At 42.2% G+C, this 16,802-nt stretch overlaps 1 protein-coding gene across 5 annotated transcripts in view; it reads left to right on the top strand.

Annotated features, from left to right (window-relative positions):
• Nucleotides 1–16,802, top strand: part of FILIP1L (filamin A interacting protein 1-like) — a 250,396-nt gene that overhangs the window by 219,499 nt on the left and 14,095 nt on the right. For all 5 annotated transcript variants that reach the window (XM_015410696.1, XM_015410714.1, XM_015410703.1 and 2 more), the window contains one exon: nt 11,917–14,680. In XM_015410696.1, coding sequence (XP_015266182.1) covers nt 11,917–14,680 — 2,764 coding nt within the window. The remainder of the gene's footprint in view (nt 1–11,916; nt 14,681–16,802) is intronic.

Genomic DNA, 16,802 nt, shown 5'->3' with positions numbered 1-16,802 from the left:
ACTGCATATTAAAACTGTTTCAGAGTACACCTAGTTCCTGAAAATGTTCTGGGAAAATGATGACCAGTCTGTCCCTTCTGAGTAACACAATCAGTTGTTACTGGCAAAGAGCCAATTATAAATTCATCCAAAAATATTAGCTAATTTAAGAAAGAAGATAAAGTCTCCACAGCAGAACAGTGGCGTAATTCTGCTTTATTTGCCCTGTTGCTTAAAATATCCACACAGAATGTAATACTTTGGGGGGGGAGTTATAATGTGCAGAAGGAGCAGATGTACTTCACAGAACCTCTCAGTGGAACAGCAGCTACTTAATCATGACTCAAAGCGCAAATGGCCCTGAATTCTGCAACCTGCGAGTCATGTAGTTAATCGAGCTACCTCAAGCTTGGGTTGCCAAGTCACTTACCGGCAATAGCGGGGAAAAGTTGGTCTGTGGCCGGGAGTTTCGCACGCCGCAATGACGTAACCCGAAAGTGACGTCATCACGTTGGGCACATTGCTGGCTGGTGCTCTAGCAATCGGCCTGGAAACTCTGGTACCATAGAGTTTTCAGGCTGATTGCTAGAGTGTCAGCTGGCGACATACCCGGCGTGATGATGTCACCTCTGGGTGATTTCATCGCGCCGGGCACGCCGCCCGGAATCGGGCACTTTGAGAGTGGGGTTCCCCCCGCTGGCCTTTTCCGGACCGGTGTTTGGGACCCTTTTAGTGGGGGGAACCTCCACCCTCCCGGGGGACCTGGCAACCCTACTGCAAGCAGCCTTCCAGAAAGGCCTATGTCCTCACTATTCAAATGTGGTTGATAAAGGGGTGGCCATGGCTCATAAGAACAGCCCTGCTGGATCAGCCCAATGGTCCAGCTAGTCCGGCATCTTATTTCACACAGTGACCAGCCAGATTCCCTGCAGGGCTAACCAGCAACATTTCACAGTTTCTTGTTCTCAGTGGGCTAACAAACAGGGCATAGAGACCTTTCCTCTGATGTTGCCTCCCTGCACTGGGTTTCTGAGTTTTACTGCCTCTGAATATGGAGGTTTACTTTACTCACCAAGGCTAGTTTGCCACTGATAGACCTAACCGCCTTTTAAAGCCATTTATGCATGTAGCCATCACTACCTCCACTGGCAGTGAATTCCACAACTTAATTACTCATTGAATAAAAAAGTGTTTCTTTTTGTCTGTCCTGTACCTATTGCCTATCAACTTCATTGAGTGCTCCTGAGTTCTGGAATATCAGAAGTGGGAGAAAAAGCTTTCTCTATCCACTTTCTCCACTCCATGCCTAACTTTATAAACCTTTGTCATGTACCCCCTCTAGCCTTTTTTCTAAACTAAAAAGTCTCAGACTTCTTCACTCTTTCCTGATAGGAAACATGCTCCAGCACCTTGATCATCATGGTTGCCTTCCTCTAAACTTTTCCCAGTTCTGCAATATCCTTTTTGAGATACAGCTACCAGCACTGTACACAGTATTCGAAACAAGGTTGCACTACGGCTTTATACAAGGGCATCACAATATTTGCCATTTTTTTCTCAGTTCCTTTCCTAATACTCTCCAACACAGAGTTTGCCTTTTTCACCACTGCTATGCACTGAGTCAACATTTTCATTGAACTATCCATGATAACCCCAAGATCTCTTTCAATCTTGATCTCACTCAGCTAGTTTAAAACCCATCAGCATATATTTAAAGTTAGGCCTTTTGTTCCAATGTGTACCGCCTTAACACTTATCAACTCAGTAGCAGGGCATCTGTGTCGTATGCAGAAGGTCCCAAGATCAATCCCCACCATCTTTGGTTAAAAAGATCAGGTAACAAATGATATGAAAGATCTCTACCTGAGATCTTGGAAAGCCACTGCCAGTCAAAGCATATAACATTTAGCTTCACACCCCAGTGATCTGATTTGGTATAAGTCTGGCTCCCTTGTTTTTCTCCTTGCAAAAAGACTTTTCAGACTTAGAAATACAGCTCTGACAATTGTACAAACATGTAAATAATAAGATTGGGTGAGAGACAAAATGGACTAATAACTTAACTGCATGTTAGGATGTTTTAATATTTTAACTCCCCCCCCCCTCCAATTAAGTGAGAATGTTAATGACAAAAGAGGAAGGTACAGTGAGAAGATAAAACAGAAGTCAGGAGTTCCTTCCTCATAGTCCTGTGCTCTGACCACTGTTCCATATATGTAGTGCCTCATCTTTCCACTTCCTCCTATTATGCTTCCATGTGCTTAGTAGTAATCTCTTGGCTGAGGTTTCCAGTTTTCCAAGCTACTGCTGGAAATGCCTGCCTCTTTTCTGGCTCACAACCAATGTGCTTAGGATATAGAAAAGTTTTTTTAAAAAAAGCAGCAGCACAAGTGGGGACTTTGATACAAGTAAACAGTATTTCTGTTCCAATCATTAAAAAAAAAATACAATCTTTCTCTGAATGGGGCAAATTCTTGCACAGCCATGACAGCAAGCAAAGCTATACTGGATCAAAGCCATTTCACCAGACTGGAAAACAAACAGCAAAATTCAGGAATAAATGTCTGAATATCACTAAATGAGGCTACAACAGCTAGGGAATGAGAGTGTCACCTTCTCTGGCCGGCTATTAAATTCTTTTTTCCTTCTCCTATTAATTTTACTGAAACACAAATATATATTTAAAATGGACAAAACCTACAAAACCTAAGCTTCTTTCTAAAGCAAACAAAGAAGACCAGTCACTTTCAGAAATGTTGTACAGAGAGATCAGTTACTGCCTTTCACGTATTTACTTCTCATAGTTGTTCAGAACACTGGGAATAAGCAAAGTCAACATGAAAATGAAGTTTCAAAGTAACCCTGTATCCCTCACTGAAAGTTAGTATTTGTGTACTGTTAATTGGCGCATGTACAAAGACGCTCTCAGTAGTATTTTGCTTCCTCTTCCCTCATCTTACCCCCCATTATCTCTTTTTCTATAAAGGACACCCACACTTGCATACCCTATATGACGCATTCACTCCAGACAACTCTTCGGAACCACTTTTAACTTAATAGGCTCCTCCCCAGCTACCTTTGTCCCCACTACTATAAAACGTCATCTGATAATCTTGACCTCCTAGACCCATGGCAAAAAAAGGTTAATCTGACCTCACTACTATATTGGATTCATCTGTTTTCCTTAGTTGAGAAAAATTAGGACATGACATAGTCCAGTTTTGATCTGGTACTTGGTAGGATGCTTTCCACATTCTATAAGTCACTGCAGTTTCAAAAGTGCAAAATATATTCAGTCATATGATAATACAAGTAGACAACATGAATTAAGAAACAGGGGAAAAAATGGGAAGGAAAAGTCCAGATAATTGGACTCTTAGATAGACATATTAATAATTTTAAGATTGAAAATTATAATGTCTAACCACTCCAATTAGAAGAAGAAGAAGAAGAAGAAGAGATTGGATTTATACCCCGCCCTTCACTACCCAAAGGTGTCTTAGAGCGGCTTACAAACTCCTTTCCCTTCCCCTCCCCACAACAGACACCCTGTGAGGTAGGTGGGGCTGAGAGAGCTCTTGACAGAAACTGCTCTTTTTCAAGAACAGCTCTTATCAGAACTACGGCTTGCCCAAGGTAATCCAGCCAGGTGCAAGTGGAGGAGTGGGGAATCAAACCCGGTTCTCCCAGATTAGAGTCCGCACACTTAACCACTACACCAAACTGGCTCTCTTTTACATTATGTAATGATAAACCATGGTAAGGATAAAAACTAGAAATAAGGCCCGTTGTGGAAATAAATACAATGAGCTCTAGAAAGAGGCTCTGGGCAGGTGCCCTGGCCTTGGACACTCAGCGTCAATTTGCTGTGGTGACCTCAGCAGGGTATAATGACACAGAGCTTACTGTTTTCTCTCTGCCATCTGAAGAGCAGTTGTAATTTTGAGTGATCTCCAGCCCTCCCCTGGAGATTGGCAACAATGGTTCACCAGAAGGAACTGGCTGGAAGGGTGGGGTAAAAATTAAATAAATAAATAAATAAATAAAATTCTGAGTGGTCTTCAGCTCTCACCTGGAGATTGGCAGCAGTGGTTCCCCAGGAGGAAAGGTACAGTCTTTCTCCGCAGTTGAGACCAAAGCGGCTTACATAATTCTCCTCTCTCCCTTTTGATTTGCACAACAACCCTGTTAGGTAGGTTAGGCTGAAATTCTGTGACTGGTCCAAAATCACCAACTCAACTTCCACAGCAAGAACCTGGGTCTAGCAGACCCTGCTCTGAAGCGTTAACTGCTACGCCTAGGGTAGCCAACCTCTAGGTGGAGCCTTAAGAACGCCAGGTATCACAACTGAACTCCAGACAACAGATCTCTCCTCCCCCTGGAGAAAATAACCACTTTGGAGGGTGGACTCTATGGCATTCTATTCAGTTGAGGCCTCTCCCCTCCCCAAACTGGCTTCCTTAGACTCCACCACAGAATATCCAGGCATTTCCCAACCTGAAGCTGGCAACCCTAGTTAGGACTGGCCCCAATGAGTTCCCCACAAAGGCCTGGAAAGGGCTTCCTTCCCTTTTTACTGACAGAACCAAGCTTGGTTGCATAGCAACATCCACTGAGGGAAAAGTTAGTCCCACAGGAGCCAAGAAGTGTCTTTGTCAGGAGAGACAGCCATTTTGATTGTTTATTCTGTGAGGGAAGAGTGTCCAGGCTGGCAGTGGGCGGGGGAGAGGAGCGGACCCAGCCCCCAGCCAATGGCACGTGAGTATTGAATGGCGCTTGATGGGCCAATGGCTGATAGAGCACACTGCACAGCCAATGGGAGAGCTGGAAATGGTCAATATGTAAGAGAATTATATATATAGGATTACAGAGTCTCTAAAAGACAAGTAGTAAAAAGACACAGATCTGAATCAGTTTTATTCTCATATTCATGTTTATAAAACTTTATTCCAAGAATGGCTTGTGTGGGAATTTACTTGGGCTGCGTTCACACACACTAAATAATCCACTTTCAATCCACTTTCCAACTGGATTTTGCCAGTTCACACAGTAGAAATCCAGTTCGAAAGTGCACTGAAAGTGGATTATTTAGCATGTGTGACTGCAGCCTTGGGTTTTTTAGTTCAAGTATTTGGCTACATGGTGATTTTTTTACATGGTTTCTGCAGTCTTACAAAATACAACTGGTAGCCAAAATTAGCTTTTGCCCGGTTAAGAAGCTTGCTATGTACTAATCATTTCCCCACTTAAAGGCTAATCTTTTCCCAATAACTTTTCAATTCTTTTCTCTGTTTAAAAAAATACCATTTACAAGATTAAAATCGCATTCACAGTTTATGCCTGCAAAAACAGACTGTCAGTTCTAAGCACAGAATAAAATATTACAATAAAATGCTTTTCTTTGAAAAGCATCACATTGCTGAGGGGAAAAAACCTTACTTCCTCCGTTTAACTTCTAATTTTAAAAATGAGTTGATGAGTTTCCATTTGCTTGTGAAATATCTGGAAAATAATTTTAAAGTAGAAATCAAAGTTTTTGTGTAACAATCTAAATGACTAAGGAACTGAATACCAAAAAGGAATATACAAAAACTTAGCCATATTGAACTTCTCCATCTTCACTTACACAAAACTATTTTTCAGCCTTGCTTTCCTTTCAACTGCAAATTTTCACTTGTTTTTAAGAGGGGTCAGTCCACCAATGATGCATTTTGACTTATGCACCCAATTTCAAAAGTGAATATTTGATTTTAGAAACCCATTCCTTATGTAAGGAAACACACATGGGTTTTCTTGAGGTCACAAAAAAACTGACAACACGGAAAACATTGCCACTTTCTTCTCTCTTCAACTTGAGTGCAGAAGACCCTTGGCTAGAACCATTTAAATGGCTCTGGCTGGCCACCAACTGCCACTTTCCAACAGTTTGAACCTGTGCATGAAATTCAACCACCCACCCGTGCTGCAAGGTCACATAGCATGGCAGTGACAGAAACAGCCACAACCACCATAATTCCTGTCCGGATTTAGGCTCTTGACCTAGCAACCTAAAACCCCTGGCCCAGAATTCCAGAGCCTCTCAGACGTCATTAGCCTGCCCACTGTCTTCCCACCAATGGCATTAGAGCTTAAGTGTGGGAAAATTACGTGCTTCCCCCAACCAACACTTAACTTGGGGAAATTCTCAAGAGTGAACCTAAGAAATGGATGAATCCAAATGAACCTCAGTGAGCCTAAGAAATGGGTGGGCTCAAATGAAAATACTGACGTTTCGGGATAGTGATAATTCTGAAATTGAGGAACTGCAAGCAGTATAAGTCTCTGTGGGAGAATAGTTTCCCAACTGCATGCACCTCATCACCTTTATTTTCAATATTATACATCGCTATGATCAGAATGCCATAGTTCTAACCCAGACAAAAAGATAGATTGTTTATATATGAAGGATTGTTTTACAATAGATGGATTTTATATTATTCAGTTATGTTTGGGCATTATATTTTGGAAGGAAAAGTACATTTCCTTTCCCACTGTTGGCTACTGAATCACACTGCCTCACCTATGCTTCCATTATAAAGTGATTTTACATAAGTTCCCTCTTTTTCTCTCTTTCAAAAACAGATGTATTTTAAGACACAAAAGGAGCTACTTTTTATTCCCACTAGATCGTTAGAATTCTATCACACTCTCTTTCTTAACCTAAATAAGAAAATGTTTCTAGCATGCTGAGGATATCCCTTTTTGTTTCTGAATGGATTATTGGGGGGGGCAAAAGAATCCCCCCCGGAATACTTCTAATTTTATAGAAAATTAAAACAGCTGTACTGACTACAGAATCAGAATGACTGTTATTTCACCCTCAGTTCTAGATCACATAGTCTTTGGTATCTTGTCACTTTCAGTTGCATTCATGTAAAAGTGTATGTGGGTTTGCAACATTATACCCCTACACTAAATATGTGCACCAGCAGACCTGTCTACAGCACTAACAGGTTACTGTAGTAACAGTTTATACACACACACTTCATGAAGTTAAACATTACTAAGCTAATACTGTGCATTGGATCCTACCAGCTATTCTTCTAGTAGAACATGGAGGGAGAGCCCCTTTTGACCAACAACAGACCTTGCTGGGCATTGGGGACTAACATAGTTAAGGGCTGCAGAGTGGAGGCAAAATGTGTGAAATCTGAGCACAAAAGTTGAGTCCAACCCATACTATATAGGGCTGCAAGTGGTCCCTGGGCGAGAACACGTTTCTGGCTCTGGCACACAGCACCCACTGGAAGCTTTTAGCTGTAAAAACCTCTCCAATGGGAGGCCTGTTCATGTGCTGTCCCCATGTGTGCTTGCACAGAAAATTGATGATGAACCATATTACCTAATCAGTGCTATGACTGTTCCAACACCCACTCTTGAAAAAATTCTGCTTAACATTTTGTAGCCAACGGCAGAGACGTAAAGGAAGATAAGTATTTAAATATTTTAGCTTATTAGGCCAGGAAGTTACTGTTATATGCCAGACATATGTTTGAAATTCTGTTACCCATGTTTTAGTGTTTTGTCAAGCCGATTTCCATTTAAAGAGAACATTTCGATGATAAAGTATTTCATAACATGAAAGTGCAATTGAATGACTAAATCTGACTACTATTATAAGCATAACTGCGTGGATTCCCAAAACTAGAACAAGAAATAAAAATGAAACTGGTAGTTATTCTTCAACTAGTTTAGTATCTATGGCAATAAGTTATCATCAGGCTTCATGATAAGCTCTCAAAGGCAGGAACTGGAGAGAGAAGCAAGGAGATATTATGAAATAATCTTTTAATGTAAAATCTCCTTTATCCTTTGTAGAAGATTCATTATCTTGTCATCTTTTTGCTCCACCAACCCCCCACCCACACCTTTATCCAGTATCACTCTGAGTCCCCCCCCTTTCATTCTATTTTTTAACTGGGGAGTCTTTACAGGAAAAGCCATGAACAGCATCCAGAGGTCATTTCGGGGGGGGAACGCGGGGGATCGCAGTTCCCCCGGGTGAGGTGCGAGGGGGCGGGGCACATGATGAAGCCCCGCCCCCTGCTTCCGGCTGCCCCGCTTCCAGCCCTCATTCAGCCAGGAGGAGGCAGGAGAAGAGGGAGGGTAAGTTGCTTCCTCCCCGCCTCTCCCCACCCCTGCCTGCCTGGGGCCAGGGAGGGCCTTGGCGGGGCTTCCTCGCACTCCCGCCGGCCTTGCAGGTCCACTGCCGGGCCCCTGATGTCAGGGGGTGTGGCATATGCTAATGAGTTATGCTAATGAGTTCCCCTAGCTCTTTTTCTACGAAATGACCCCTGACAGCATCTATCAGATTTTTACCGTCTTCCTCTATACATGGCTCTCCTTTTGTCCATTTTATTCTTCCAACAACTCTGTGAGTCAAGTTAGGCTAGGAGAGCATAACTGGACCACCACATGAGCTTCCTAGTGGAATGGGGTTTTGAACCCAGAACTCCACAGTCCAACACTCTGACCAATACCTCTCATCAAGTATACACAAACCTAGTAATACAAAGAGCTCTACACATTCTCTTCCACAAAAGGAAATACTTGCTGCTTTCTCCAGCTTTAAAGCTACTGGACTCTTGCGTTATACAAGTTTTACCCTTCACTTCAGTGATGTCTTTGATTGTACTTGCTTTGCTTTCTCTCAGCTTCTGGGAGAAAAACAACACTGTTACTGATGACTCAGCAGAGTTCAGTGAAAAACCTGCTGCACCTCCCTTTATCAGTAGAGGGAGCCGACTATATGTCTGCCCTGGGCTGAACCTAATACTAAGCATTGTGAGGCAGTTCACCTCAGGTGGCAGACTTCAGGGAACAAACAAAAAGCAGGGAATTGTTAAAGCAGCAATTATTTACTTAACTATGGTGTTAACACTTGAGAGGCAATACACCATTTGGATTTTTTGCCTCAAGCACTAAAGTATCTTAAGCCACCTTTGCATCTACATTTTCAGTCTTCCTGAATGTATCCCCATTTAGGTAAAGGTAAAGGTTCCCTTGCTCGAAAGCCAGTCGAGTCCGACTCTAGGGTTGCGGTGCTCATCTCCGTTTCAAAGCCAAAGAGCCAGCGCTGTCCGAAGACGTTTCCGTGGTCATGTGGCCGGCATAACTAAACACCAAGGCGCACGGAACGCTGTTACCTTCCCACCGAAGTGATACCTATTTATCTACTTGCAATTTCTTGCTTTCAAACTGCTAGGTTGGCAGGAGCTGGAACTAGAGACGGGAGCTCACTCCGTCTTGCGGCACCTGGGTCTCGAACTGCTGAACTACTGGCCTTCCACAGCCTGCAGTTCAGCGTCTTAACCACTTGAGCCACCGCAGCTCCTCATGAACAGTTATACCCTTTTACTTCTAGGTAAAAATTATGGCATCTATGCGTGTCTGTGAAAGGAAGAGGGGACAGGCCAGGGTAGCCTGATTGTCAGATCTCAGAAGCTAAGAAGGGTTAGCCCTGGTTCGGATTTGGATGGGGGACCACCAAAAACGTCCAGGGTTGCTATGCAGAGACAGGCAATTGCAAAGCACTTCTGAACATCTCTTGTCTTGAAAACCCTACAGGGTTGCCATAAGTTAGCTGCAACTTTATGGTAAAAGAAAAAATCATGTCTGTGAAAGGAAGAGGGGGCCAGTAACAAAATATGAAGGTGTGCTGTGGGGGGATGATATGAATAAATAAAACAATAAGTACCTGTACTCTCTCCCTCCTGCTGTCCCCCATGCCACAGTTAACATGCTGGACTTGTGTGCAGGCACCCTGCAGAAGAGGAAGCAACTACATAAGAAAGCATATGAATAACTATGGTTTAGGATTGGTACAAGTCAAAATAAATCAGCCTCATCCAAAACTACCTGAAGCTGCTCTACTCTTACTCATTTGATCACCTTGCCCAAAAATGGAACATTCAAGTATGGTCCCACAGTGATTTACATCAGCCCAATCCAGCAATGTTTTTTCAGGACTGAGAGAACCACAGTGCCACTGATTACAAGAGATTTAAAAGGGTATAACTGTTCATGATTATGCTGTCTAGTATAAGGCAAGAGGCTCTCTAAAAATGGAAGGTACTTATTATATGCAATTTGATTGTTTTTATTATATGCAATTTGATAATTTGAAACAAAAGTATTCTGACTAAGTACAAAAATGTCTGCAGTTCCCCACTAAGATACATGAGCTTTTTAGTTCTTTTACAGTAGCATCTTATGCAGAGTTACTCCACTTTAAGCCCAATGAAACCAGTGGGATTAGATTGGACTGGTACAGTACAGCCTCACTGATAACAGTATTATTAATACTCTGGTTTCTCTTCAGATTGTATAAATCTTTCGCCTTCTATGCAGATAACAGTATTATATTTTAAATACAGCTGGGCATAGACAGAACAAAAGTCTTAACAAATAACATGGGCAAGAACAGTATTTTATGTTTTTAATTCACTAAAACCTAGAATTTACATGGCTCGGGTAAGATCTCGGTTTCTCACAAAGAAAGTGTGAGGCAGTCTAACTGCCAGTATTCTGGAAACTCAAATATGCACATGAGTGAGTTAACAATAAAGCATGTCAACATGCACTTGCTGTTTTTGCCCACTTGCAGGCTAGCACCTGCAGAAGCCTCTGCTGACTTGAGCAAGATTGTTGTGGTGGAGCACAGGTAGAGAGGCAGTCCTGCCAATAAGAGGAGACAAGGCGATGGAGGGCTTTGTATGCGATAGCCAATACCTTAAACTGAGCTCATCTGTTACCAGGCTCAGTTTAAGATACTACCCAGAGGTCATTTCGGGGGGGATCGGCAGTGGAGCTGCAAGGCCGGCGGTGGTGGCCGGGACCATTGGGGGCGGGGTGTGTGGCCTTATGACACACTTCCGGTGATGTCAGGTGTGGCCTTATGACACACTTCCGGTGATGTCAGGTGTGGCCTTATGACACACTTCCGGTGATGTCAGGTGTGGCCTTATGACACACTTCCGGTGATGTCAGGTGTGGCCTTATGACACACTTCCGGTGATGTCAGGTGTGGCCTTATGACACACTTCCGGTGATGTCAGGTGTGGCCTTATGACACACTTCCGGTGATGTCAGGGGGTGTGGCATATGCTAATGAGTTATGCTAATGAGTCCTCTTAGCTCTTTTTCTACGAAACGACCCCTGATACTACCTATCACATACAAAGCCCTTCATGACTTTGGCCCCTCTTATGTGCAGGACTGTCTTTCTGCCTATGCTCTGCCACGACAACTTCACTCATGTAAGCAGGGGATTCTGTGGGTGCCAGCCTGCACATAGCAAAATCCACATCTGCTCGTACACATGCTCTCTGCGTTGTGGCTCCTGCCTTATGGAATGGCCTGCCTGAGGATGTTAGGAAAGCTCCCACTCTTCTGGCCTTCCACAAACTATGCAAAACTGAACTATTCAAGAGTGCTTTTCTGCACAGATAATATGGTTGCATCACACAAAATAGTTTACAAACATGCTTGGATAAACGATTAAGGACTGTGGTCTATACTGCTGTGTTTAGCTTATTGTAAGTAGGATCCTATTTATGTAATTTCTATACCACTTAATGTGTCACGTGAAGACTTATGCTATGCTTCAGTTCTTTCTGGTGGTTCCAGATTTCTAAAATCCTAATGCACTGGCTATTGAATGTCCCATTTTTTGTGTGACTGTACTGCCTCAGCATGTGCAATCTGCCTTGAGTCCCTGTGCGAAAGGCAGACTATAAGTATTTCAAATAAAATAAAAATGTAAATATGAGACATGAACCACCTTCTGTCTCCTGTCCCATGGCAAGGTGTGTGTGTGAGTGAGAGAGAGAGAGAATGAATAAAAATCTGCCAGGCACAAGTCACATATTAAGGTGTGTGTTTTTCCCCCCCTTCTAGATTGAAAAAACTGATTAACCAAGAAACAGCCTATCAGGCAAAAAAAGACAAGGAAACCAGCAAGAAAGTAAACAAACTGAAGGAGGAGCTGACAAAACTCAAGTCATTTGCTTTAACGGTAGTGGATGAACACCAAAGACTTACAGAGCAGTTAAACCAGCAAAGCCGAAAGATTGAAGAGCTCACTGCTGCCACAGAGCAAGCTCATGAGAAGCTCTCTATCACAGAAACCAAAGCCCAAGAAGAGGAACAGAAAGTTCTCAGGCTGGAAGCAGAACTTCTGACACAAACAGACAAGGCTGCCCAAGAACAAGAAGCTGTGATGGCCAAACTAACCAATGAAGAGAGCCAGAACCGCCAGCTCAAGTTAAAACTAACCTCTCTTAGTCGACAAATTGATGAACTTGAAGAGACTAATAAATCCCTGCGAAAGGCCGAAGAAGAACTGCAAGACCTAAGAGAAAAAATTACTAGAGGGGAGTGTGGAAATTCTACTCTTATGTCCGAAGTGGAAGAGCTAAGGAAACGAGTTCTGGAAATGGAAGGGAAAGATGAGGAGCTCATAAAAATGGAAGAGCAGTGCAGGGAGCTCAATAAGAAGCTAGAAAAAGAAGCCTCACAAGGTAAGAACTTCAAAGCAGAAGTTGATAAACTCAACAAGAGAATTATGGAGCTTGAGAAACTGGAGGATGCTTTCAGCAAGAGTAAACAGGAATGCCACTCTTTGAAATGCAACCTAGAAAAAGAAAAAATGTTAACAAAGCAGCTGTCCCAAGAACTGGATGGCTTAAAAGCTCGACTGGGAGAACTTGAGACCATTGAAAGCAGGCTGGAAAAAACAGAGTTCACGCTTAAGGAAGAGCTGACCAAACTGAAATCGCTGACAGTAATGCTGGTTGATGAAAGGAAAACAATGAATGAAAAAATAAAACAAACTGAAGAAAAATTACAGACTGCAAATTCACAACTTCAGCTAGAGCAAAAAAAAGTCATGTCAGTTACAGAAAAACTGATTGAGGAAAGTAAAAAGGCATTAAAATCAAAGACTGATGCTGAGGAGAAAATGTCCAACCTCACAAAAGAAAGGGATGAACTGAAACACAAACTAAAAGGAGAGGAAGATAAAGGAAACGATCTCTCCTCCAAGGTGAATCTTCTAAGGAAAAAGCTTCAGTCCCTAGAAGCCATTGAAAAAGAGTTCCTAAAAAATAAACTGAAAGAGACCAGCAAACCTAACTCAGTTTTACAGCAGGAAAACAACAAAATTAAAGAACTAGCCCAAGAAATTGAAAGGCTTAAACACAAACTTAATGAAATGAAGTCTATAGAAGATGATCTCATGAAAACAGAAGATGAATTTGAATCTCTAGAACGTAGATACATTAATGAACAAGAAAAGGCCCGCTTTCTGTCAGAGGAACTTGAGGTTGTAAAAAGAGAACTGGCTCGGTACAAGTTAGCAGAGAAGACAGAATCCAATCATGAGCAAAGACTGTTCAAAAAACTTAAAGAAGAATCAGCCAAGTCGGGTCACCTCTCTAGGGAAGTAGACGCATTGAAAGAAAAAATCCATGAGTACATGGCTACTGAAGATTTGATATGTCATCTAAGGGAAGATCATACAGCCCTACAAAGGAAATTCACTCACCAAGAAAACAAGAACAAAGAGTTAGTAAAAGAAATGGAAATCCTTACCAAAGAGCTAGACAGGTACAGGCATTTCAGTAAGAGCCTCAGACCAAGTTTCAATGGAAGGAGAATTTCTGACTTGCAGGTTTTCTCTAAGGAAGTCCAAACAGAACCAGCAGACAATGAACCACCTGATTATAAGAGTCTTGTTCCTTTAGAACGAGCTGTCATAAATGGGCATTTATATGAAGACAGCGATAATGAAGAGGATGAAAATAATGATGATGAGCAAACCATGTCCTTCGGGTGCAATTCATCTGCTGCAAATGCAGTAAACAATAATAAACTTTGGATCCCCTGGATGAAGTCCAAAGAAAACCATATTCAAAATGGAAAAGTTCATGCCAAGCAGAATGGAAACTGCATTCAGCCTGGAAATCTAGTACTAAGTCACACGCCTGGCCAACCGCTTCATATAAAAGTTACTCCAGATCACGGTCACAACACAGCCACCCTTGAAATAACTAGCCCTACTGCAGAGAGCTCTCACTCTTTCACTAGTACTGCTGTGATACCAAACTGTGGCACACCAAAGCAAAGGATAACCATCATTCAAAATGGATCTTTAACGCCTATAAAATCTAAGTCAGTTGATGGTTACTCAAGTCCAGAGCAAATAATGCCACCTCTTACTATAGCTGCCTTTGCTAGATCCCAAACTCCTGAATCATGTGGCTCTGTGACTCCTGAAAGGACAATGTCCCCTTTGGCTCTGACAAGCTCCATGAACTCCCCAGACCAGGTACTTTCACCACAACCTCTGGAAATTGGTGACAAGCATGCTGTCTTTAGAGTATCTCCTGAAAGGCAGTCATCCTGGCAGTTCCAACGATCTAACAGTTCTGGTTCTAGTGTGATAACTACTGAGGATAATAAAATACATATTCATTTAGGAAGCTCCTATGTTCAAGCTATTCCTAATTCAGCAAAAACTGTTAGCCCTTGCAGTCCTGTGCAGGATAACAGAACTCCAGCACTGACTAATGGAACACCAAGTAAGCCTATCAACAAAGTCACCAGTAGCATTACTATTACACCAACAGCTACTCCTCTCCCACGACAATCACAAATTACAGTAAGTAATATCTATAACTGATCCTCTTCAACTGTGCTGACATACTTACCAGCAACCCAAACTTATGTTTACCACCTCAGAAGGAACAATTTGGGACAATTTTGGTAGAGTTTTGCGTGACAGTACTTTGCATGTGTTCTACAGCAGTACAGAGCACTAACATACGGACCTGTCTCTCTAATCACATCAGGTGTGCACTTACTGTATTATCTGTTCATTTAAATAACTTTTTTTGGTAAAATATTTAGACTTGCACCTGTATAAATCCATCTTTTATGTATTTACATTTGCAATAACTGACATTTTGGATTGCAACTTTTGGTGGAATACTTTAACATTACAGAACAGTAAAAAAATTTAACCACTGCTTGCAGATTCATTCCCCCCCCTTCTCTGTGTGAATTTTTGCATGTAAAACTGTTTTTAAGCTTTAGACAACCTGTTAACTTTTGTTTACTATCTCAGTCATTTCCTGCATCTTGTAGGATTCAGTTAATAGACCAAATATCACACAAATTGCATGTATTTTAGAATGATGATGCATGAAAGTCTGCAGGACCCTGAAGCTGGTTAACTGTTTAAAAAACATTCACGTAGGTAGCCATATTGATCTGAAGCAACAGAACAAAGTTTGAGTCCAGTGGCACATTTAAGACCAACAAAGTTTAATTCTAAGTTTTCGTGTGCATCCACACTGCTTCAGATACATTATCTGAAGAAGTGTTTATGCACAAGAAAGCTTACACACTGATTTCTACTTTGTTGACCTTAAAGGTGCCACTGAACTCAAACTTTGTTCCGTTTAAAAAGAATGAGTTCTGAGCCATTTAAAAACACACCTTAGCTATGTACTCTGTAGAAAGTGAAAGGAAAGCTACGTACTGTCACTAAGGCTAAGGTCATCCTAAGGCCATTCTTTGTTTTGTATCAAAGAAGTGTGTGTACATGTGTGTGTGTATGTGTACATGCATGTGCGCACGTGCATGTGTGTGTACATATCTATAGATCTATATCAATACCAAGTAAAAATGTGAGGAAGGAAATCCTACTTTGCTTTTCATTGCAGTATTTTACTTGAATTAAGAAAACCCTGATCTTTTAAAGATAGGTATTTCTCTCCCACATATACATATTTATCTCAGCACTTCTGTTTAATCTGTGAACAAGAAGAACACACTTTTGCTATCACCCCTATTTTTCAAAAATATGTACACATAAAACCCTTTGTAAGCTAAAATCCTATTCCAGACAATTTATCCAGAGGATGGATTTACAAGGCCATTGAAAAGAGGAAGCCAAGTTCTCTTAATTATTATAGCTGCAATGGCACCAACAGCTAATGGTGAATTTAGTGCAGAATGTTCCCTTGAGTGTGTGTAAAAATATTCCATGGCAAACGTACCTACTTTCTTGTATAATGTGGAGTATTTTGCTTGAGAATATAGTTTGAGAGATCCCACCAATCATGTTTTTGACATAGGGTTGCCAAGTCTTAAAATCTTACCGGCGGGGGAGGCTCCGTTCTGCCCGGGAGCCGGCTGTGTGCGTGTGTGCGTGCACGCTTTGCGCGCGCGCACCACCGCAACGTCACCAGAAGTGACATCAGATGTTGCTGACGTTGGGGGCATGGCCGAGCTCGTCGGGGGGGAACATATGGTTCCCCCCCGACGAGCTCAGCCACGCCCCCAACGTCAGCAACGTGGCTGCGTCACCTCTGGTGACACAGCTTCGGGGGCGGGGTTCCCCCCGGGCCCCGATTCCGCTAGGGCAGAAATCGGGGCTCTGAAGCGGGGAATTCCCCGCCCCCCGGGCACATTTGGCAACCCTATTTTGACACCTACCTTCGAGAACTGTTTTAAGCTATTTGCTGGGCGGGAAAAATCAAGATATATGTGTCGACACCTAAAACATTTGAACGTTTTGTTTCTCTTCACAGGGCTGACAATATTTTAATAATGGCTTCTAAAACACATATTTTTTCCAGCTCTGGTTGCTTGCTGCTTCACTGTTGTATTGCTCTCCTTCAACAGTCAGTGGGAAAATTCCCCTATTGTTGATTCATTGTCAATGGCAACCATTCATTTCTCGTTTTTGCTATATCATCTTCCCCATTTAGCTGCCT

The sequence above is a fragment of the Gekko japonicus genome, unplaced genomic scaffold (assembly GCF_001447785.1).
Source record: "Gekko japonicus isolate JY-2015 unplaced genomic scaffold, Gekko_japonicus_V1.1 scaffold241, whole genome shotgun sequence".
Classification (NCBI taxonomy): domain Eukaryota; kingdom Metazoa; phylum Chordata; class Lepidosauria; order Squamata; family Gekkonidae; genus Gekko; species Gekko japonicus.
This window is presented reverse-complemented; position numbering and strand designations above follow the sequence as displayed.